This window comes from Xenopus laevis, chromosome 4L (genome assembly GCF_017654675.1).
Source record: "Xenopus laevis strain J_2021 chromosome 4L, Xenopus_laevis_v10.1, whole genome shotgun sequence".
NCBI classification, from domain to species: Eukaryota; Metazoa; Chordata; class Amphibia; order Anura; family Pipidae; genus Xenopus; species Xenopus laevis.
In genome coordinates this window covers 121,373,488-121,397,996 of record NC_054377.1, presented here as the reverse complement: position 1 = coordinate 121,397,996, position 24,509 = coordinate 121,373,488, and the positions used below count along the sequence as shown (strand labels likewise).

Below are 24,509 nucleotides of genomic sequence, written 5' to 3'. Positions count from 1 at the left end.
TAGAGTCCACATCAGAATATACATCCTTTTGTAAATTCGACTTACCCATAGTAGCCTCCAGTGTAGATACTTTAGCGCTTGGACCCAGAACCGCATCACCATTCCGTTCTGACTGCCCAACTGTACTGGATGATGGCCTCTCTTTTTTTCCTTGCCCTCTTGAAGATCCTGCTTCCCTTTCTTGCCTCTGTTCTCTCTCCCTTCTCCATTGCAGCCAACTCTCCTCCTCATCTCTATTCCTTAAATAGAAACTCGGCACCCGATTAGTATAATGACCTGTGTCTTCCCAGTGCAGACTCCTCACGGGTCTCCTTTGGTTATGCCCCTGCCTGCTTGCAGGAAAAAATTCCACATCATCCTCATAATCATATTCATCAACAGCATAGCAAGAATCCTCCTCCTCCCAGTGATCGTAATCATAATCCCTGTACAACTGTGGCTGGGACCTTTGGCTAGGTGTTTGGGGAAGCCTGTATCCCCCTGTTCCCCAGTGCCTGGAACATTCTCCCCCTCCCCCCTGGGGAAATGGGCCTGTGTGCCTGTACTCGGAACGGGTAGGGGTGGACTCTGCCTCCATCCCCCATTCTCCTTCGTCAGAGCCGTAGGGGTCTCTGTCCCTGTTCCCTCCCCTGCTGGGAAACTAATTGTGGGCTGGTGAAGGAGGGCCTGCTCTGGGGCGAGGGCCTCCTCTTCCCCCCTTCCCGCTGGTGGGCCCGGTTGCCTGGGAGCTCTGCTGCCCCCAGGGGTTTGGTTGGAGGGGATGGGGTCCTTATGGCAATCTTTGTGGGTCCCTAGATTTGTGCCCCTGAGCTTGCTGCTCCTTACCGGACTCTCAGCGGTGTGATCCGACTCGGCTTCCTTACCTCCAGCCGCAGTGACGCCACCAAAGTCTCGCGATGCCTCACTCCTGGACTGCGCCTCTGCAGTCTTCTTCCGACCTGCCTTCGACGTCTTCTTGCCGACTGCTCCTTCCTGCACCTCCGACGCTGATGCCTTCCTCCCTTCTGCACATCCTGCTGGGGCTTCTTCCCTGGGGAGAGAAAGTTACCTTCCTCTTGGATCCGGAGCTGGTGACCGAAGCAGCCTCTTCGCGGAACCCCTGAGGACGCAGAACCCTCCTTCTTGGCGCACCGATTCTTCGTCTCTTCACTTCCAAGCGTCATGATGTCCTACTAGTATTTTCTTTTTATTTCTTTGCTGGGACACGATGGGCCCCATAAGGGGTGCAGGGGTACAGACCCTGGTGCAAACGCAACCCTTTGCACCTCTGGTAGTTCCACCACTGTGGGTTGTGTTTCAGCAGTTATTTTTCTTGGATTTAGTTTAGTCAACTAGAGAAGTGCTGGGAAAAGCCCTACGTTTTTGTCTAATTGTTGCACAAGCCTGTGTATATTCTGTTACTCCTGGCTGTGTGTTTTTCCTTTGGGCTATAGCACGACATGGCTTGGCTAATGGTATTTTTTTTCCAAAACACAATAAACTGAATTGAACTTCATGGAAAGCTCTGCAAGTCTCCACTGGCCTAGACTAGCCCCTATGAAAAGATATCAGAACTATTTCTAGTGCTTTTATACCACATTTCCTAATGTCGCAGTCCTTTTGCTTAATAAATAGCAGCCTTCACATGCTTTACAGCAGAGAGTCTGTAATCAGTAATAAAGGATGCCAACATGGTCGCTAACATTCGCAAGCATCTTAGTGCAGGTTTTTTTGTGCTATCAAAACATATTACATTCCCCATTTATTATTCATTTTCTCTTTCTTTCTTGCTGTCTACTCCTGAGCTCCTTGGAGCACTGGTCCATTCTGTTTGAGATTTTCTGATAAGCTACACCCGGAGGAGAACAGGTTTCTGTGACAAAACAGGACTACAGGGATCCTGAAAACCATTGTGAGCTCCCATTGGCCAATAACTGATGCAAATGTATTCACCAAAATCATTAATAAATACACAGATCACATTCCTTTAGAAAAATATTTTTTATTTATATTATTATGTACAAAAAGTGAATATAACAAGAACGTTATGTATAAAATAGGATCCATGATATTCATCTCTAAATAAGATTCCCTTTGACTGTCGCTGCTTCGTCTCACATCTGAAAAACAAAATCACAGAAGGAATTACAGTTAAAAGGCAACTTATGAGCTGATTATAAATTAATAAGAAGGATGAAGAGTTTTTCTACTTTGCAGGTGATTTTATAATATACTTTATATTTCATGCTGGATCAAATCAATTAGTAAAACTTGCTGTCCCAGCCAGAGAAAAAAAAATCTTGCTAGGTTAATTGTGCCCTAAAGAGTTACTGACACCAGAAATTAAAACATTTTTACATCTATCATAACAGTGTATTTGCATGCTTTTTATCATTTGCTGATGTCTTTACATTACATATCTATTTCCAATGTTCCTCTACAAGAAGAAGAATATTCCAACATGAGCCTTCTCTTTTAGAACTTGTTGAGTTGGGACACCTGACATTTACTTTATATGACTTGGACTTCTGTCCCTATAGACATAGACTGGCCCTCCACCTACCATGTCCATTATTTGGTATTCAGTCAGGTGTATAATCAAAGTCTCTAAATGCCTCTTGCAGCTCTGATGGGATCTTTACAGCAGGTGTTGTCAATGCTGGAACTTGGCATTCAGGGTTATTGAAGCTCTCCTGATGTCCTTCGTTGTTTAACACAAATGGAGGCTTTATTTTCCTATCTAATAGTTGTTCCCAGTTCATATCCTAAAAGACAGGAGATATTTCACAATGAGTATCTGTTCCAAAAACTAAAATTGCTGGAACCAGAAATTATTACAGAAAAGCACTAGGAGCCTACAGAAAAAATGATGTTGAATACAACATTAAAGCGTTATTAGTATTGAATAATGCATTTCTTTCAGTAAATTAAAATGAGTAAAATAGAAACCTACTCTCAGGAAGGGGTGCTCTTTGATCACTTCAGCACCAACCTCACCAGATCCGAGGCGATATTCCGGATCTTTTTCCAAGAGCTACAAAAAACAAAACAACGGAGATTAAGTTCTGTATTTAAGTGACACTCAATTATGATTAACATCCCCCTATATTTGTGGGTACTCGCTGCTTCTGATGTTCACAGCCTGTCCCTTTGAGATCACTGGGGTAATACGCATGTCAATATTCAGTTAAAAGCCAAAGCTACCACTAAAGTACATTAAAAGACATAGTGATATTGTGAAAATGATAACTATATTATTATGTGTATTCCCTTAGCATAACAGGTTGATAAAGTCACATGACACTGATGTGCAAGGACCAACTTACTTCATATATTAAGTTAGAGGCATTCTCTGATAGGTCTTCTGGCAGCTCGATTTCATCATAAATGATGCTGTTCACTAGCTCATTCTGATCTTCATTATTGAATGGTAACTGAAAAAGAAAATCATGACGTCTTAAGTAAAACAACATTTTTGAAGGATCTGTCACAATATCCATTTAGCAGCCTCTGTATCTGAGCTAAACATCTGTCATGGTATTTCTTATATCTGACAAAGGGAAGCCAAATGCTATAATATTCACACTATATATTATTACTAATAGTATAGGAAGTTATGCTTGTAAACATGGATATAACAATATATAGTACACTTATACATGACAAATTATTACACTATGTTTAGTCTCGCTATGAAATGACAGTGGCAAGGATTTACCAATGTAGACCAAAAATAATATAGAAATTGTCTTTACCTCATACATGAGCATAGTGTATATACTGATTCCGAGGGCCCACCAGTCAGCTGCCATGCCATATCCAACATCCATAAACATCTCCGGGGCCATGTAAGTTCTTGTGCCACACATGGTGTTTGTGCGGTCTGTGTATCCAAATCCTGAAACACAAGAAACACTGTAAGGAAACTGCAGATCTGGGGACCCGAATGTAATGTAATGTAATGAGAGACTTTCCTCAGCTGCTTGCTTACAAACTACACACATATGTGTATGCCAGTTACATATTATATTTAAAAAAACACTATTGTTTGATCCTGATAACAAATAGAGTATATTAAATAAACCTACAAAAAGATTTTCTCTTAAACCTGGTCAGTGTACATACCCATAGACTGGCTCCCACACACCTTTACCCAAAGTAACGAGTTATATACTGTATATCCCAGGCTAAAACATATCCCCAGAAAATCTCCAGCTTAAGAGTAATGACACATAAAAATGCTATACCCAGGGCAGTGATACCCAACCAGTAGCTTGTGAGAAACATGTTGCTCCCTAACCCCTTAGATGCTGCTTCCACTGGCCTCAAACCAGGTACATATTTTTGAATTCCTGTCTTGAAGGCAAAGTGTAGTTGCATAGAAACCATGTGAACTGACAAACAGAGCCTTCTATATGCTGCCAGTCTACATAAGGGGCTACTAATTAGCCAATCACAACCCTTATTTTGCACCCCAAGGATGTAAGCCAGTTGAAAGCAAATTTTAGACCAATAAAACCTGAACTTATGCTGTGTATGGTCCATAACAACACTTACTGTCTTTGCTGAGGCCGAAATCGATGATTTTAAGATATCCATCTTGATCCAACAGCAAATTCTCAAGTTTTATATCTCTGAATTAAAAGAAAGTAAATAGATTAGTAGAAATACAAACTGTATACAAGCCTTAGTCTTAGTTAGCAGCAAGTGCGCTGGTGTTCTTAGTAGGGATGGGCAAATTTTTTCACCTTATTTCGCCACGGAAATGACAGCCATAGACCTGTATGGTGTTGTGCGTCAAAATAAAAATGATTCACGTCAAAAAAAGTTTCACCATGCGGCAAATTTTTTTTGATGCCCATAGACTTGGGCGTTGGCGTCATTTCGCTGGTGGTGAAATTTTGGCAAAACAAAATGGGTCAAATTCGCCCAAGCCTAGTCCTTAGTAGTGTTACCATTTCCTTCTGGAAATAAAGATGATTTATTGATATTAGTACTTACCTATGGACAATGCCCATCTTGTGTAATGCCTCCAGGCCAAGCACTATACATGCGGTGTAAAACCTGAATAGAGAAAAAATAAAAATCAGTATGTCGTTTTTTCTTCATATAGAAACTATGTGTGAGAAACTAGGTGAACAAATTGGCCTGTATCATAGCCATAGCTTTGGTTGTGATACATTCCATTTTAATGATATATGCTGTGGTAATGCTACCCTGAAACCCTTAAAACCTCCCCCCATTTCCATTCTACTTACATGACATCTGGTTCTTGCAATTCTACATGTGTGAGGAAATTACACATGTCACCTCCAGGTAGATATTCCATCGCAAAATACAAGTGGGAGTCCGTTTGGAAGGTTCCGTGTAATGACACCAGGAACGGGCTTTCAGCTTTACTTATTCTCTGAAGGATTTCCTTCTCTCTGAAGACACTGTGGGGTAAATCATCACATTATCACCATGTGAGACCCATACAAGCTAACAGTACACTTATCCTTATGAATAGATACAGGGCAATGCAACAGAAAATAACCAAATGCAAATCATTTAAAAGAATGTGAACTAAAACTAAAAATATGATGTCACAGAGATGGGCAAAAATAAAATTTCCGTACTGACCTGTTCACATTTCCCCTTTCTAAAATGTTATCTTTCTTCAAGACCTTGATGGCACATAGTTCTTTGGTGTTCTTGTGCTTGGCCAGGACCACCTGGAGGAAGAGAGCAAGTTGAATTACTCTGGATACATTAGTCGTAACTTAAACCTAATTATAGACTCTTACCGTTCCAAATCCACCTTCTTCCAACACTTGTCCCAGGTTAAAATCTTCAAGTGTGATGGGGCATCTGGGCTCAACAGGGCTGAAAAATAATAGAATGAAAAGGAAAGTTGCATTTTGTTCATGTTCATATAGTCCTGACTTTTCTGTGGCATACAATTAGCAGAGGGTATTGGCCAGTTATAAATAATATCCTCTAATGAAAAGGGAAATGAGGAGAACAGCCTTTACATAAGGTATAAATGAGGCAATACTAATATTTTTCTATAAATAAGCAACTGAGCCAAAACGAGAGAATATAACACAAATCAGATACCTGTTAGATGGTTCTTCTATACCCTGTATTGACATCACTGGTGGTTCATATTCATTTGCTTTTACGCAAATGCTCACCAGTGGCTCAGAATTATTCATTATATCAGGGACCTCCACCTTGGCATCCTGAAGAAATAAAATACATTAAGAAATCAACATTAAGCATGATGTTATCTCAGTCTTCCTGTGGAGCTCTATACAGAAGAGAAAGCAATATATATATATATGAATAAGGTGTTAATGTTGGGATGAAGAAAGACTATAAATAGAAGAACCTTAAGCAAAAAGTAGAAAAATAAGTGTGTGTGTATGTATATATATATATTAACCCTCGATATTCGACTCTTGATGAATCGGCCCCTATGTATGTATTTTACATGTATGGGGCACATTTACTAAGCTCGAGTGAAGGATTCGAATATAAAAAACTTCAAATTTCGAAGTACTTTTTTGGGTACTTCGACCATCGAATAGGCTACTACAACCTCCGACTTCAATTCGAACGATTCGAATCAAAAATCGTTCGACTATTCGACCGTTCGATAGTCGAAGTACTTTCTTTAAAAAAACTTTGACTACATACTTCGGCAGTTTAAACCTACCGAGGTACAATGTTAGCCTATGGGGACCTTCCCCATCACTTTTTGAAGCTTTTTGTGATCGAAGAAAAATCCTTCGATCGATCGATTAAAATCGTTAGAATCGTTAGAATCGAAGGATTTTATCGTTTGATTTTTACTTCGATTGATCAAAGTATTCGCGCTAAATCATTCAAATTTGATATTCGAATTCGAAGGATTTAACTTCGAGGGTCAAATTCGAGGGTTAATTAACCTTCAATATTCGACCCTTGATAAATGTGCCCCTATGTATGAGAGCAACTCCTTATACAGAAAGACATACCATTTAAATATAAACTAATGAAAAGTTTGAATCAAATAATTTTTAAAGGCTTTAAGGCCTACCTGGCAATAGTGAGCATTTACTTGCTCCTCACAGATGTTGGGTATTTCAGGCTGGCAGGTGTTAGTGCCTGATTCCTCTGCTATCTCCTATTTAGGACAAAGAAAATGTATTTTTAGATTAACTCAACCCTTGATTTTAAAGAAGAACTGCGACACTCAAACTTCTATATTCGTGTCCATAAGTAAGGGAAGAAAGTGGAGTTGTGGTGCAGGGTGAATAATTGTTATGTTTGGCTGTGCCCATTTTTTAAAAACCATAATTTCTCTGATTGAAGGAGTATGTACAGTGAAATCTGTCTGGATCTTTCATTCACTGGTTATTTTCTGCTTACCTGGCAGTGGCTGCTATCAGCTCTCTGCTCCTGCTCCATGTGTTTTTCCTCCTGGTTAAGATAGAAAAATAAAAAAGTCAAAAACCAATATTTTTTATTGCTCGAAGTGTATATTGCACTGTAACACAATGCATGAAAAACAAAGTATGTTTGGATTCATTTCTGTCCATTTTTTGGACTTACAGTCTAAGTGAGATAATGTCAATGCATTGTGTATTTAAAGGAGAAGGAAAGCTACGGAGGCATTTTATTGCCAATAGATTAGCTGCAATAGTGCAAGCTAGAATGCTATATTTATTCTGTAGAATGTTTTTCCATACCTGAGTAAAAAGCTCTAGAAACTCTCTGTTTGTTTAGAATAGGAGCTGCAGTATTAATGTGGTGTGACATCACTTCCTGCCTGAGTCTCTCCCTGCTCTGGGCTCAGATTACAGTAGAGAAGGGAGGGGTGGGGGGAGAGGAGCAAACTGAGCATGCTCTTGCCCAGGGCAATGAGGTTTAAGCTGAAGGCAGGAAGTCTGATACAGAAGCCCACGAGTACACAATAGAAGGAAAGAAATGCAGTGTTTCTTTTGACAGGGGACTCAGAGCAGCATTACTTTGGGGGATTACTGGTATATTTAGATGAACCTTTCTGATAAGGCTTACTTAGTTTTAACCTTTCCTTCTCCTTTAATGCATTCCCGGTGTTTTTATTTTGAATGTGGGGTTTTTATCCTACAAGTCTAGCTTGGTGTGAAAATATGGCTTTCACCTGATTCATAAGTCCACTGCAAGTATTTATAGGCATTTCAGGAGATATCATTGATAAATTAATATAAAGGTTTAATTAGATCTTTCTGTTCATACCTCATTAAAGGCTTCGAGGTGCTCATAGTTGTTTGGAGCATTCACTTGCTCATTTTCAGTGCGTTCAGGCTCGCAGGTGTTATCAGCAGATTCTTGCGCTGTTTCCTGTTTAGAGGAGAGAAAATTTGTGGATATATGAACTGAACCCACTTGAGTAAAAAAGAACTGCAACATCCAAACTCCTCTGCTTGAGATCATAAGCAAATTGCACTTGCAGGCAATTCTGAACGGGAGGTGGGACAGGCTCACCAGTGCCAAAGTTGGTGGTGCCTAACAAATTTGCTCGCTAAACAGTATATTAAATGGTAAATTCTTCTGTTTCCATTAATATTAACCATTTTGCCCAATCAACTATGCCGAAATCAGCCCCATGGCTTTATACCACTTCTTTTCTGCTTTCTTGCAGAGTATCACTGGTTAATAGCAATGAAATAAGAGACCAGGGTCGGACTAGGTGGCCCAGGGCCCACTGGGACTAATGTCCAGGGCCCCCTCTAAACCCTCACCACCCTACTATGATGAGCCGAGTGCACCTGTGAAAAAAAAATTTGCCGATCGGGAGAGGGGATGGTGTCGGGAGAGGGGACTGGCCCGGCGAGGGCCCATTAAGGGTCGGGCCCACTGGGTTTTTTTCCGGTATCCCGGCAGGCCAGTCCAACACTGTAAGAGTTAGATCAGTGCTCTCCTCTAGGAATATTGTGATGTTCCAATGGGGAGAACTGAGCTAACAGCTCTCATGTCAAAATGTGGTTACAAACTTTTGGAGCTGTTCCCACTAGAAAAGGCTTGGAATTTGGCTAATCAGAAAAAGGAACTTTGGTAATGATACTAATAACATTATATGAGCACAACATTTAAAGGAAGTTAACATATAGGGGCAGATTTACTAAGGTTCGACTGAATTTTCGAAGTACAAAAAGTTAGAATTTCAAAGTAATTTTTTGGATACTTCGACCATCGAATAGGCTACTATGACTTAGAATTTACTTCGATTCGGAGTAAAAAACGTTCGAATATTCGAACATTCGATAATCAAAGTACTGTCTCTTTAAAAATACTTCGACTTCAATACTTCGCCAAATTAAACCTGCCGAATTGCTATGTTAGCCTATGGGGACCTTCTACAAACTTTTTTAAAGTCTTTACACATCAAATAAAAATCCTTTGATCGTACGCTAAAATCGTTCGAATCTTTTGATCGAACGATTTTTATTTGATCGTACGATTGCCAAATTCGGTGAAAAACCTGTGAATTCGATATTCATATTCAAAGTTTTTCAATTCGATGGTCGAATTTCTACATTTTTTGTACCTCGAAATTCGACCCTTGATAAATCTGCCCCATAAAGTCTGTTTGATAGCAACTCCTTTATTGCTTACCAGGCAGATGGTAATCTCATGGGGTTCTTCAATCGGTTCCTCCTGTTGAGTAAAAAAATGGCTTATCAATTATTCTTAGTTATCACTAAAAGAGTGTGGCTTGTTTTGGAAAAATATGCTTTTGATTAGATATAACTAATATGAGTAATTATGATTAATAATAATGACTAAATAAATGCATGGTCAGTATAGGGATTTATTCTGATAATAATGCAAAATCAAGGTGTTTTCCTTTTAACAGGAGAGAATGAGTTTTCATCAACAAAGAAAATGGTTTTAACAATAAAGTCAATGCCGTTAAGAAATGTGCCATCTATGGAAATGGTAATGGATAATTCTGTAGCTGAATGTTCATATTAAATGACATTAAGGGGCAGATTTATCAAAATGTGACTTTAATAAATAAAAACTCACATTCTATTCATTCATAAAGGCGTTTTTAGAACCCGTATTTATCAAATGGTGAAGTTTAACTTTCACCTTTTGATAAATACAATTCTAAAATCCCATAGGACTGAATAGCATGTGGGTGAGTTTGTATTTATTAAAAACTAAACCCTAAGGGGCAGATTTATCAAAGGTCGAGGTGAATTTTTGAATTAAAAAAAAATCCGATTTGAATTTTCAAAAAAATTCAAAAATTCGAATATCGAAATTTATCATGTACTGTTTATTTAAAAATTCAACTTCAACTATTTGCCATCTAAAACATGGCAAATTGCTGTTTTAGCCTATGGGGGCTAAATGAATCGAATGTGCTATTCCTCTGATTCGAATTCACTCGAATATGGACCTATTAGATCTTTTTTTCAATTCAATTTTTTTCAATTCAAAATTCGACCCTTGATAAATATGCCGCTAAAAGTAAGGAAGGTGCCCTTGTTTATCAAGTCATGGAAACTGATTAATAGATTATCAGATGAGAAATAATTGGAAAATGTTGTCAATTATGAATAAACTTGCTAAATCCAGTGTACCTAGTGTTTTTCTTTTGGACCAGTAAGAATTGACTATGTATATGGTGCAACTTCATCAAGGTGTAAATATATATACAAGGAAATAATCTGGTTTTGATAGCACAAATAGGAAAATTGTGTCACATCTTTTGACGTTGTTCAATTCTTCATCACTTACCACAATAGATTCTTTGGTTGATTGATTTTTTGGTTTTTTCTAATGAAAAAAAAAAAAAAAGTTTAATCACAAAAAAGAAATTAGCAAATAGGAAATCAATAACTATATAAATGATATAAATCCAACTTTAAATCCAACTTCCCTAGAAAACACATATATCTAGATAGCAGTATGCTTTTGATTGTAAAAAATACATAGATGACATTTCAGTTAAAGTTTTGGATTTGGTGAAGCTGAATTAAATTAAAATCACAAGATATTAGTGGGAGTTATCAACAATCTAAATATGGTTATAAGGATTTGATTATTGGGTCTGTAATGACTGATTTGGTATTAAATGACATAGTTGGTGCAAACACAAGTATAACGTAGTGTATCCCCTATAATAAAGCCAAATCACTAGTGACTGTAGAACAATACAGATATATTGAGGAGCAGTCAGTCTTTATTCGGCAAGCGCTTATTCGCAGTGAATTCCCGCATTTTTGTGAATTTTTTGCAGTTTCGGGAATTGCACTGGAAATTTGCGAATTTTTCTGTGAAACTGGACAAATTCGCCCATCACTAATCATCATGTTATTAGTATTAGCAGCTGTCAGTGGGTCACTTCAGAGATAATCCAGTAACAGAGTTTGAGGACAATTTTCTCCCCTTATGAAGTTATTCACTAAATCAAATATATCATGTTATAGTAGAAAAACCAACGTCCTTACCTTGCGAAAGCAAAAGCATTTGCAAATTGCTTTCCACATTTTCTTTTCTTCTTTGTTTATTTTGTATCGAAAAAAAAATTCTTTCTGTGGAGAAAAAAGAAAACCATTTAATAATCCAAACAGGATACAGGTATAGGATCCCTTATCCGGAAACCCGATATTCAGAAAGCTCCCAATTACGGAATGGCTGTCTCCCATAGACTCCATTTTATCCAAATAATCCAAACTTTTAAAAACATTTCCTTTTTCTCTGTAATAATAAAACAGTAGCTTGTACTTGATCCCAACTAAGATATAATTAATCCTTATTGGAAGCAAAATCAGCCTATTGGGTTTATTTAATATTTAAATGAATCTCTAGTAGACTTAAGGCATGAAGACCCAAATTACGGAAAGATCCGTTATCCGGAAAACCCCAGGTCCCGAGCATTCTGGATAACAGGTCCCACACCTGTATATACATATATATATATATATATGTGTGTGTGTCTGCGTATATATTCATATACAGCTACAAGATCCGTTACCCAGAAATCTGTTATCGAGAAAGCTCCATATTACAGGAAGGCTATCTCCCACTAACTCTGTTTTAGTCAATTAATTAAAATTCTAACATATTCATGATACCACTAGCAGTCTGAAAGCTCACACTGTACCAGTATAAAATGATTATTTTTAATAAAGTTTTCTCCTAGATATATGAAGATCTACTCACCTCAGTCGTCTGATCAAGAATGAGAAATCTCAGGGCTGCAGCTGGACACCTTGACTTTGTCCATTATGACATCACAATGACAGACAGCTGTGAGATTCAGAGCATTATGACATCACACATGCAGCCCAAGCTAGGACAGTTATAATAGCAAGTTAGATCATGTTTGCTGAGTTCAGTTAAATTCAAATAGGATTAAGAATAAAGTACAGTGGGTTTTATTACCATGATAAAGAGTGTGTTTACTCAGTAGCAGTGATTGTCCAATAAATTCACCAGACACAAATTCACTGTCAATTTCCGCATTTTGCTGCAAGTGAATTAATTTGCAAGACCGGGCGACAATTTGCCATCAGAAAAATCCGATTCATCAAAAAAATTGTTGTGCGCATAAAAATTGTCTGCATGAAAATTATTCTGACGCCCATTGACTTTAATGCATTTGGACCAAATAGTTGCACGTATAAAAATTGACGCTCACATTAAAATTGACGTGTCACAATTATTTTGACGCCAATGCGTTTCGTGAATTTTTCACTTTTTCGTGAATTTTGCAGTAAATTTTTGAATTTTTCAAGGCACAGATTCGCCAATCCCAATTCAGTAGCCATTCTCAATATAGGGAATGATATCATCATAACGTATATTTTTGTGTATTATTTGTATAAGAAATGGTACAATTAATATATTACAAAGACTGCCCCATTATTATATATAATGTATATGAGTATAGGGAACGCAGTGTTGGCTTGTACCTGACATTCACTGAGTTAGCAGCAATCTTTGCTCATTGCAAAACAGTCCTGTGGTTTTTTACTATTTAAATGTATTTTATTCAACTGGGGCAGCATAGCGCATCTTAACACAACTGGATATAAGTGCAAAGAGCCTTAGATTTAATCATGTTTGTCTTATGTATTTAGCAAATAAGGGTCTGGGGAAATTTGTAAGCACTAAACTGGTACATAATCACATACAATAGTTATTTATTAGACACTTGTTAGTTGATCGTTGTAAAGTACATTAATGCACCAGTGGGTCAGTTTAGGGGCCCATTTATGAAACCGTGATTTTTTCTGGTCACAGAAAACTTTTTTTTTTGTGGAAAAATAAAAACTCAAATTTTTTGAGATGTATTATACCCCAAAGCTGCTAAAAATCCTTATCCAAAAATTCTTTATTTCAAACCTGTTGAGGTATGAAAAAGTCAATGGCAGATGTTACTGAGTTGTTTCTTGACATCTTTATCTATGCTGGATAATCTGATAAAGTCAGGGGTTTTTGTCTGATAATAGTCATGTATTCACTGAAGACACGCTGCTGTTGTACTTCCTAAACTCCCCAATATCACTTCCCCCTGCCATTTGGAGTATATGACCACCCTTCATGCAATTCAGCTTCCCTTTAGTGTCAGCCTTCAGACCCCAGTTAAGTCTTATGTATCTTAAAACACACTTATTTACATACATACACAATTTGACACGTGACATAAATATACACGCATACACATTTTTTTTTGTAATTTATATTTTATTGATGTTTTACAAATTACACAGGTAGGCAAAACATAAGGAGACAAAGTATTATTAACTCATTTGGGAGACACAGGCTTTCCAAATCAGTTGTATTTTCATAAAATAGCATAGAATTTATTTATATGAAAAAAAAATAGGTAATGATTTCATTTTTTATTTATATTGGGACAAAAAGAATACAAAAAGTTAAAGAATCTTCTAGTAGTAAGAGCAAATGAAGCACCAATTTTGCTATTACTATTGTCTATTGTAGAAGAACATTTCACTTTTAGAGGGGACACACCTGAAAGGAGAATGAAAAACACACATTTACAAAAAAAGCATGGTTTATTTAACGGCTATTTCAAGTTCAACTAAAATGTAACAGGAAAGCAGTTCAGTGTCACTGAAATTTTGAATTCCAGCAATATCATGGCTGCCATTCATTAGGTTGCATCTTCCTAAAGTCCACAAGTAGGTTGTGCATGCTCATAACCCAGGATAAGTCAAAATGACAAGGCAACAGAAGTGCACTAATGTCACCCAAGCAAAAAGGAGATGGATGAAAGAACAAATGATGAAGACCAATTGAAAAGATGCTTAGAATTAGCCAGTATATAACATACTAAAAGTTGATGTAAAAGTTACATGTAAAAAAAGACGTAAAATTGAGGTTTCACCGTATTATAAAGATATAAGAGATAATGTACCCCCTACTGTAAATGATAAGAATATTAGAAGTCAATGAGGGGTTCTGTGACCATATAAAGGCAAAAGGCTTCAGGCTGAGTTATACAGGGAACTCTGAGTATCACTCATGTATTATAAGGAATAATGTACCCCCTACTGTAAATGATAAGGATATTAGAAGTCACTGAAGTCACTAAAGGCACAAGGCTGCAGGCTGAGTCTCAACCCAAACCATTACTATCAATGTGTAGATAGGCCAGGCCAGTGTGTAGTGAACCACCCTCTCCTCCAGCACCAGGCTATGACAGAATGCTGGGAAATATAGTACAGCAGTAAACAGAGGTAGTACAAAGATTTCACCATATATCCCCCATTATAAAATTACATCATTGAATCTCAAAGACAGAACTATGTTACAGAGCCGGCAGGCCCCGTCTTAGAAGCGAAAGCTCATCCGTCTTGTAGGTCTTGCTTTACCCATATCTTTATTTGCTTTCTTTTCCATCTGTTTATATACTCTCTACTTTTTTGCTATGTTTCACACAAGGTAGGCACTTTGCTGAGTGTGTGCAGGGATATAGATGTGCCTGGGTTTGGTACATGAAGAACCTTTTCTATGGTTCCAGATGAGCCCTGCAAGTGTTTCCCCAGTCACCCCCTACTGAAGCCCCAGCACTCCATGCAGATCTCAGCGCCCTGCTGAATGATTTTTTGATAACTGATTTACCTTCTACCAATACATGGGCCGCTTTCAACTGGTTGCTTCTTACTGGATGCAAGCTCTCTTTGTGCTGCCTACTGAGATTTGGGCTAGTTCAGCTCATTCCCACTCCATAGGCAAAGAGCAGGGGGGTAAATAAGCAGGGCCTTGGGCGCAATCACCCAGGGACCCCATAGGCAGCAAAGGGGCATGCTAACCACATGCCTGCTGCTGGAGATATTTCCTGGACCCACAAGCCGCCCTTAACGGATCCAGGGACAGAATGGCCTCCTCCTCGTCGTGGGACCCTCCTGCCTTTTCATCAATGGATTTCAGCCAGCCTACCCCAGGTAAGTGTAACATACACACACACTTTACACTATTACACACATACATTTACACTTACACACACTCATATACATTTTTGGGGGATCAGGGGGTTCACACATTCACAACACTCACACATATGTGTACACACACACAGGCCTAGTGCTGATCACACTAAGCAAAAAAAATAGCATTGATTTTAGTGGTTTTGTTAGATTTTATTTTATAGCATTTCGCTCCGTTCTTTGTTACTTCGTTTTTGAAATTTTGTCTGCTATATATCCATTTGGGGGTCTCTGTGCACAACATAGTTTGGTTTATCTATGCATATCAGGCATCAAGCTGTTCAGTAGACCCCTGGGGGCCGATTCACTAACTTCGAGTGAAGGATGCGAAGTAAAAAAACTTCGAATTTCGAAGTGTTTTTTGGGCTACTTCGACCATCGAATGGGCTACTACGACCTTCGACTACGACTTCGAATCGAAGGATTCGAACTTAAAATCGTTCGACTATTCGATAGTCGAAGTACTGCCTCTTTAAGAAAAAACTTCGACCCCCTAGTTCGCCATCTAAAAGCTACCGAACTCAATGTTAGCCTATGGGGAAGGTCCCCATAAGCTTTCCTAAATTTTATTGATCTAAGGATATTCCTTCGATCGTTGGATTTAAATCCTTCGAATCGTAAGATTCGAAGGATTTTATCGTTCGATCGAAGGAATAATCCTTTGATCGTTCAATTGCACTATTTGCGCTAAAATCCTTCGACTTCGATATTCGAAGTTGAAGGATTTTAATTCCCAGTCGAATATCGAGGGTTAATTAACCCTCGATATTCGACCCTTTGTGAATCGGCCCCCTGGTGTTCATATTTAGGATGCATTTTGCTGTGGGGTATATAATGGGGTAAAATGCAAGCTTTGTGACTATTTTCAGAAATTTCATCAAAAGCGTTATGTTTAGCATAGCTTTGCGGTTTGGTAGTTTGCAGTCGAAAGATTCATCAGAATGTGTACTTTTGGAAAATATATGTTTTTCTAGGGTCTCGATACTGTTAGGGGGTCTTATACACATGCCGGGTGCTTATATTGCAGCAGTCTGTGTCATGAGTGAAAATTCACATGTACTGTTTTCATTTGAGGGTCTCTGTATGCCACATGGTTTGGTAAATCTTTGCATATCAAGCATCAAACTATTCAGTAGACCCATTTCATTTATATTTATGATGCTTTATGCTGGAAAGTTATGAAATGTGGGTTATGTAATGGGGTAAAATGCAAGCTTTGTGATGATTTTCAGATTTTCATAATTTTTGAGGGTCTCTCTGCCAGATACTATGGTAAACCTATGCACAATGGGCATCAACCGTAGGGTGCTTTTTATTGGTACATAATGATACATAGGCAATATGATGCTGGAAGTTTAAAGCTGAGGCAATTGTCAGGTATTTCACCAAAACCACCACTTTTGGGAAAGCATTGCGACTCAGTAGTTTGGAGCATAAAAGCATGGGTACCCGTTTTATATTCGGTAGAATGTGTACTTTCCAAAAATATAAGGTTCTGGGGAGTAAACATATATTTCTGTGTTTTTATCCCACAAGAACTACAGTCAATGTGTTGATTTTTCATTAGCTGAAGTTACCCACAGGACTATTTGTATGCGCTAACTTCATTTTGGGGCCTCTAAATACCAGATACTTTGGTAATCCTATGCACAATGGGCACCAAACTGTTTGGAGGAACCCTGGCAATCATATTTAAGGTGCTTTTTCTTGGTACATAATGATACATGGGCGATATGATGCTGGATGTTAGAAGCATTGAGGCAAGTTTCAGGTATTTCACCAAAGCCGCCACTTTTTGGGAAAGTCTTGCGACTCAGTAATTTGGAGCAGAAAGGCATGGGTACCCATCACAAAAAATGCAGTAAATGTGTTAATTTTTCAGTAGCTGAAGTAAAGTCCTGGACAATTTGGATGCGCTAACTTCATATTGAGGTCTCTAAATACCTGATACTTTGGTAAACATATGGACAATGGGCATATTAGCTCATTAATTTTTAGTTACTATTATATAGCCTATATTGAAAAGATAATCAGGAAGTTAAGTCATACAGTTTTTTTAAGTAAATCTGATTGACAGGCTAAGTATTGTGGAGATTGTCAATGTGTGGTGGTCCTTCTGGTCTGGACAGGCATATCATTGTCTTAAAACGTAGACCTTTAATTTATAAACAATGTAGAGAAATTATAAATGGAACATTGGCTTCTTTCCCTTAAAAGGGGATTACATCTGCTTTCTAGCATACCTCATTGATATTTCACAGTTCATATAGGATAAATGCTAATAGCTTGCTCTCTGTACTAGTTTAGAAATGACTGATCTTTTTAAATTAATTTCTATCCTTCTTGCAGTGTCTAATACGTCTTTATAATGAGGTTTTCGTCCCTTAAAATTGATCCTGTATATTCTTCTTAGTTAGTAAATTCTCTTGATAATCTGCCCTTACTGCTTCAAGAAATCTTTATGCATGCTTTCAATTATAAAAGCAATGGCAATAACCAACACTGCGTTTACACTAACTAAATAAGTAATGCGTGGATCTACCAATCCACAGAGACTGAGCTATTGAGTTTGTAATTGGCAATTAAACTTATCCAGAAATTGTACAGTCTGAGGGTGAAATAATCCACGTTTGTTTTTTAAAGCAATTACAGGAAGTTATATTTTCATGTAAAGGCTCTATTGGCTTTTATTGCTGTACAGTTAGCTCTGTAAATGTGGGCGGCTTTGATTGAGTGTTGTGTATTCAAGAAAGGTGACCTTTAAAAAAAAATTGCATAAATTCAGCATGTTTATCAACGTCTTTTCTTGAGTCCAGTCACAAATAAATATCACTGCAGATAGTGGCTCATCCTTCTCTGGCATTAGGTGCCTGCTCATTAATCAAAAACGTCTGACTGTTAACTATCTCCAGTAATGTGCTTGTGAACCTGTTTAGCCTCAACTGACCTTCTAGCAGCTTCTGAACTGGACCAATGAATATACAAGTAAATGTTTGCAACATAACTGCAGCAGGATACACTCACCATTACAATTGGGAAGACTTAATTTAGGCACACGTAAAAAGGTTTCACAAAAGCATCCATCCAGTGATGACCAGCAGATGAATGAATCAATATCTGACAATTTGCTCAAAGCTTTATGGCAGGGAAGTTGTTGTATTTGGCGAAATTTGCTGTCTTTGTCCCAAACAACCAAGAAGATGGAGCTTACAAAATGCTTTAAGATTTCCACTGCCTTAATGCACAAACAGTATTTGCAGAATGGTGGCTTAGTGGTGGAGAATGCAGGATTTGCACAGTCAAACCTTCAAGGGTTTCACTACTTTTGGCCGTTGTCCAAATAGCGTCAAAAAAAGTCCCCATTCGTTTTTTTTAAGACAGAAAACTACAAGGATAAACAAATAAGACATTTAGGTTATGAAAATCAAATGCAGTAATTTGTCAACTGTAAATTACAAAAAAAGACTTGCCATCTGTCACGACCCGGGGAAATGATCCAGACTGCATTTGCGAATGACAAGATAACATTTAATAGACTTCTCTTTCTCATTGAAATACATTGACTGTTGGATGGACAGGAAAGAAAAGAAGAAAACATCAAACTTTTCATTACGAGCATACATTTTTTTTAACACTTTAGTAAATATTGTTCTTTTGCATCCATTTATTGCATCCTGCAACAAAGCACACATAAATCACATGACCAAAGCTTTACAAAATAATCATTGATACACTTGCACCACGTGGCACAAGGGCTGGGTCCTCTGTAAGGAGTTTATTTGTTCTCCTTATGTGTTTGTGGGTTTCCTCTGGGCAGTCCCCACAAACAAAAACATACAGATAGGGACTGATTTGTGTGTTGATACCACTGATCCTTGAAGAAGACATGAAGAATTCCAGATGTACTCTGTGCAAAATAAGAGTATAATTCATTTTATATATATATTTAAGATTAAAAGACAAACTATCATGTTATGGTTGCTACCTGTCCACGTTTGAAGTGGAAATCTACAGATCAGTTTTTATGATTTTTAAAACTGGACTGATTCCTTCATATCATGTGGAGTGTGACATAAGCCCCACTGCCGACATCACCGTGCATGCCCCCAAAGTCATCTCCCCGCCTTTCACATTACCAGCCCTTCCCAAACATCATCGTACCACCCCCAACATCATCAGCCTGCCCCCTTTGTTTTTAATAATTTTACTTGAGTTTTTCAGCTGTCAAATCAGGCTCCAGTTGGGGGGGACTTCTCACCCCCATGGGTGGCATGTGTCTTCCTGAACAACAAAGGGAAAGTTGTGCTCACCACTACATTTTAAACCATGAGGCGGGGGCTGCAATAAGGCTGTGATCACAAAATCCATACAGACAAACACAAGAGGTCCTCAGCCATTGATGACTGGCATACATGATGGCAAGAATCATGCTCTCGTCTTTGAGCTGGCTCTTCAGGACCTGTCTTATCCTTTTGTGGTACTTGAATGTTGTGGTCTTCATTGCCTCCTCATTGTGGTTCCTATTCAACTGTGGGATGCCAAGGAATTGTAGTTTGTCTGCAGTTCCACTCCATCACTCCATCAGTTATAACCATCTAGACACACACACACACACAGTCAGACTGGTGCACACACACACACACACACACACACACATATAGTGTACCCATGTTGCCGTTTTATTTTAGTAGTGCTCTTTTAATTTTGAATGACTCTACTTTATTCTTTCAGCAACTTTTCTATTAATATTGGAGGGTTTAAAAATACATATCCAAATATAAAAGCATACAAACAGCAGACAATACAGGAAGTTGTCTGAAAACAGATCATATAGTTATTAGTCAATAAGTAAAAAAGATTAACTGGAGGCTTTGTTTGTGGGCAGTAATTTATAGAGCTGCAATGGTCTGTGGTAGATTTGCTGATATTAAAAGGCTAGTTTTCCATTCATCTGCAAATGAGCTATATAGCTTTCTTATACATTTTAGCAAAATATAAGATTTTCTGTAATTTAAGAGCATATCTGCAGACCCGAGTCCCATCTCTGCTAAATATGCTCCAGTCTGGGTAACTACATTTTTCTACTACAAACTAGCAAACTGGAAAATTTTTTAAAGGTTTCTGAAGTTTGAAATAAAATGTAAAAATAACCTCAAACTTCTTATCCTCCGTATCACCTGCCTGTTGGATGTCAATATGCATAGGATTACCAAAGTATGCAACATGTACAGATCCCCAAAATTAAAGTAGACTGACACTTTGGTTAATGAAAACCAGGAACACTACCTGTGTTTTTTGTGGTAAGAGTAAGTGGACTCACAAAAACAATATATTTTTGTACATTCTGATGAATAAAAAGTATGATATTATGTATTTTTACTACCAAACTGCAAAACTTTGTAAGAATTAGTAGTTTTTATGTACTCAAAATTTCCATTTTATGGCACTGTATCAAGCCCAAAAGCCTAAGTATTACAACTCTTTATTTGTATAGTGCTTATATATTCTGCAGGCCTTTACAGAGATTATATATCATTCACAGTCCATGCCGCAATGGCAGTGGCATAACTAGATGTTATTGGGCTTCACAGCAAATTAATTTTAGGGCCCCCAACATATGCAGAAGGTGTCTTGTTTTACCAATATATGTTGAAATTGCTAATTAATTAGGGCCTCATGGGTCACCTATACTTCCTGGGCCCCCTGCAGCCGCAGGGTCTGCTTTCTCTGTAGTTAAGCCCCTGCTCAATGGAGCTTACAATCTAAGGTCCCTATGGTCAGTTTGATCAGGAACCAATTAACCTGCCTGTATGTATTTGGAGTGTGGGTGGAAACTGGAGCACCTGGAGGAAACCCATGAACATTTACAGATAGTGCCCTGGCTGGAATAAAACCAAGGACCTCAGCGTTACAAAGCAACCATGATAACTGCTGCAGTTAGACCAATGCATAGGTGTAATTTTAGAGACGGCAGACCATATGATCACAGGGGGACTTAGGGATAGAGTCCTGTGGTGGGGGTTTATGAGTGAATACAATTTTTGGGGGAGGTTTTTTTTTAAAAAAAACTGTGTGGCATATAGACAAAAATGTATACCTTTTTCCATCGCTGACACCATCTAGTTGCTAGGACTTAAAGGGGTGGTTCATCTGTAACATTAGTATGTAATATAATGGCCAGTTCTACGCAACTTTCCTATTGGTCTTTATTGTTTCTTTCTTTTATAGTTTTTGCATCTTTTGCCTTCTTCTTCTGGCTCTTTTCCATTTTCAAATGGGGGTCACTGATCCCATCTAAAAAAGTGCTCTGTAAGGCAACAAATACATTGTTATTGCTACACTGTGCTTTTTATTACTCATCTTTCTATTCAGTACCTCTCCTATTCCTATCCAGTCTCTTATTCAAATCATGTCATGGTTGCTATGGCAATTATGTCCCTAGCAACAAGATTACTGAAATTCCAAACTGGAGAGCTACTGAATAAAAAGCTAAATAACTTGAAATCCATTTACAAAATGTCTACATCTGGCCACCAGGTAGCAGATTGGAAGTCAGAATGTAAGATCAGTAGGAAAGAGTTAAGCAATTAAAATAAGCGTAACAATAACTCTAGCAGCTTGGCAGGGAACAGGATGGTTTCTCTCTGTACTTCTAGAGATGCAGCAGCTTGGACAGTCTCCCAAAAACTGGTTTTGGCTGGAGGCTGCAGCAAAGAACCCATGTTAAGCTCTGATGGAGACCCTGTACATTTGGCTCCAAAGACTCTCTCTCTCCCAAGGATGCATTGGGTCACCCAGCCAATTGGATGGCTCCCCAGCCTGTAACTGGGCTGGATGATGTCACAGACAGAAAAACAGATGAAGGATTTGTCTGATCCTTAATAATGATGATAATAATAATAATGATGACCCTTTAAAAGGTCCATTCATTACATATTAAAAATGCATATAAAGGTGGACATCTCCTTCATACTGCTTCCCTAAAGATTGTATGCTACATTGCGAAACTAAAGGCAGGAAAACTTTTGTACATGCACTAGAAGCCAAAGAGGTACTAATAAATACAAGGTATGCAGGCAGGATAATCATAGTTTTGAGCTAGGCAGAAATGGCATGATCCTTATGCAGCCATATTGATCATTAAATTGGTTGTCATAATTGTATTGCATCAAGTCAGTACATTCACTGGCAGCAAAAGGCCCTCTCACATTGGCCGGCTCTTTTGTAAATATCACTTTGCATCGTGTTACTGCTTTTATTTTGCATAAAGGCTGGTGGCAGTTCAAATAACCACAATTTCACACACCTTCAGAAGTGTGAGCTCACTATGCATTGCAACATCTCCTTTTTGAGTGACAAACAGACTTATACGGGGTGTGGGAAGGCAGCCAGTGTTGTCTTTATGGGTCGGGGCAAACACAGCCAACTGGCCATGGTCACGCAACTGTCGATACAGAACAGCAACAACAGAAAGGAAATTGTGGGATTAGCAGTAAGGGAAACTGCCTCTGAAAAAGGATCGTGACAGTGGGAGAGAAAAGTTTTATAGTAATATGGAGACTGCAGGGAAAGATGGTTAAAGGGGTGGTTCACCTTTAAGTTAACTTTTAGTATGTTATAGAATGGTCAGTTCTAAGCACTCTTTCCAGCTTTCAAATGGGGGTCACTGACCCCATCTAAAAGGCAAATGGTCTGTAAGGCTACAAATGTATTGTTATTGCTACTTTTTATGACTAATCTTTCTACGCAATACCTCGCCTATTCATATTTTAGTCTCTTATTCTCAAAGCCTGGTTCCTAGGGTGATTTAGACCCTGGCAACCAGATTGCTGAAATTGCAAACTGGAGAGCTTCTGAATAAAAAGCTAATTAACGCAAAAAACACCAACAATAGGGGAGCACAGAGAATATAATAAAATGGTGGCTCAAGGTAAAAGGTGTAAAATGACAATATTTACTGATCTATATTTCAGTTTGATAACATTTGATAATAGGCCACTTAATATGATCTAAACTATCTGTTGGTTAAGTATTCATTTTGGGGGTAGGGTTTTCCTTTAATTTCCATCTTAATCAAGTGGTTACTGAACAAGGAATCATGAGGGAGTGAATCTGCATGGGTTAATGTTGGTGAGTGCCAAGTTCCGTAGTTGCAGCCATGCTTACCTCAACATCAATTACCTCACACTAATTCATTGTTTTCAATGTCTACTTGTTTCATTGACTTTTAACTTAACTTAACCTGTTATCTTTTATACCTCCATCTCGTACCCCTCCTTTCCCCAGAAAGGATCAGGTAGATATTGAACACCTACCATATGTCTCTTTAAAAACAGTGTGGGAGGGAACCAATTCACAGCCAACTGCCATTTCATTTTCCCAGCACCCTCCTCCCCTTAGAGACACAAGAGCACGGGACTCCCCCTCACCACAGAGGCTTGGGGACACTTAGCAAAACTTTCCACCAGCAAAGCGGACACTAGAGTAAATACAGATCATATTGAAACCACAGCAACATTTTCAATTCAAGGTTTAAAGCCTGCATGGGGAGACTGGAGCAAATGTAGCAATAGCGTGCTTGATCCTGTGCTTTAAAGACTGCAGATAAATAAAAAGCAAAGAGGTATGTTCCTTAACACCCAGTAATAATACTTTTGTGCAACCCTCTGTCTGCAACTGTACCTTGGATTCTAATGCTTCTAGCAGCAGCCGTTCAAAAGAAGAGTTCAATAAAGAAGTATAAAATATTGCATTAATAAAGTAGTTATCAAGGCTGGCTATGCCTTACAGCCATAACAGTGGGGGAGAACAAATTAGTGGACTGATTCTAGGTAAGGGGTACCATGCTGTAGTGATGTGCAGGTCAGTGTTTCCCTGACCCGCACCTGACCTTACCCGCCCTGCACCGACCCGCGCCCGCCCGTATCCGCTTCCGGGGGTCCTTTTATAGACCCGCGCCAACCTGCCCCGCTGATGATGTCACAATGATGTCACAAAAGGGGCGGAGCGAGCAGACGCAAGAGTATAAAACAGGAACCCGGAAGTCGGACG

General features: G+C 38.5%; 1 protein-coding gene across 1 annotated transcript; it reads right to left on the bottom strand.

The window, feature by feature from the left end:
* Positions 1-2,561: 2,561 nt before the first annotated feature.
* Positions 2,562-23,722, bottom strand: LOC108713564 (serine/threonine-protein kinase N2-like). Its single transcript, XM_018257122.2, has 17 exons — positions 23,717-23,722; positions 22,765-22,902; positions 10,738-10,776; positions 9,604-9,645; positions 8,224-8,328; positions 7,375-7,425; positions 7,043-7,129; positions 6,079-6,203; positions 5,766-5,844; positions 5,602-5,693; positions 5,238-5,414; positions 4,981-5,043; positions 4,537-4,613; positions 3,735-3,877; positions 3,306-3,413; positions 2,933-3,013; positions 2,562-2,744 (listed from the first exon to the last, which is right to left on the bottom strand). The coding sequence occupies exons 1-17, from the start codon at positions 23,720-23,722 to the stop codon at positions 2,562-2,564; spliced, it is 1,596 nt and encodes a 531-aa protein (XP_018112611.2).
* Between the last annotated feature and the right edge of the window lie 787 nt (positions 23,723-24,509).

Excerpts from the sequence above, each read along its gene's own strand:
- LOC108713564 (XM_018257122.2), bottom strand. Across the intron at positions 5,044-5,237 it reads TTGCAAGAACCAGATGTCAT|GTTTTACACCGCATGTATAG; the intron begins GTAAGTAGAATG and ends TTCTCTATTCAG. Across the intron at positions 3,878-4,536 it reads TTTCGGCCTCAGCAAAGACA|GATTTGGATACACAGACCGC; the intron begins GTAAGTGTTGTT and ends CTTGTGTTTCAG.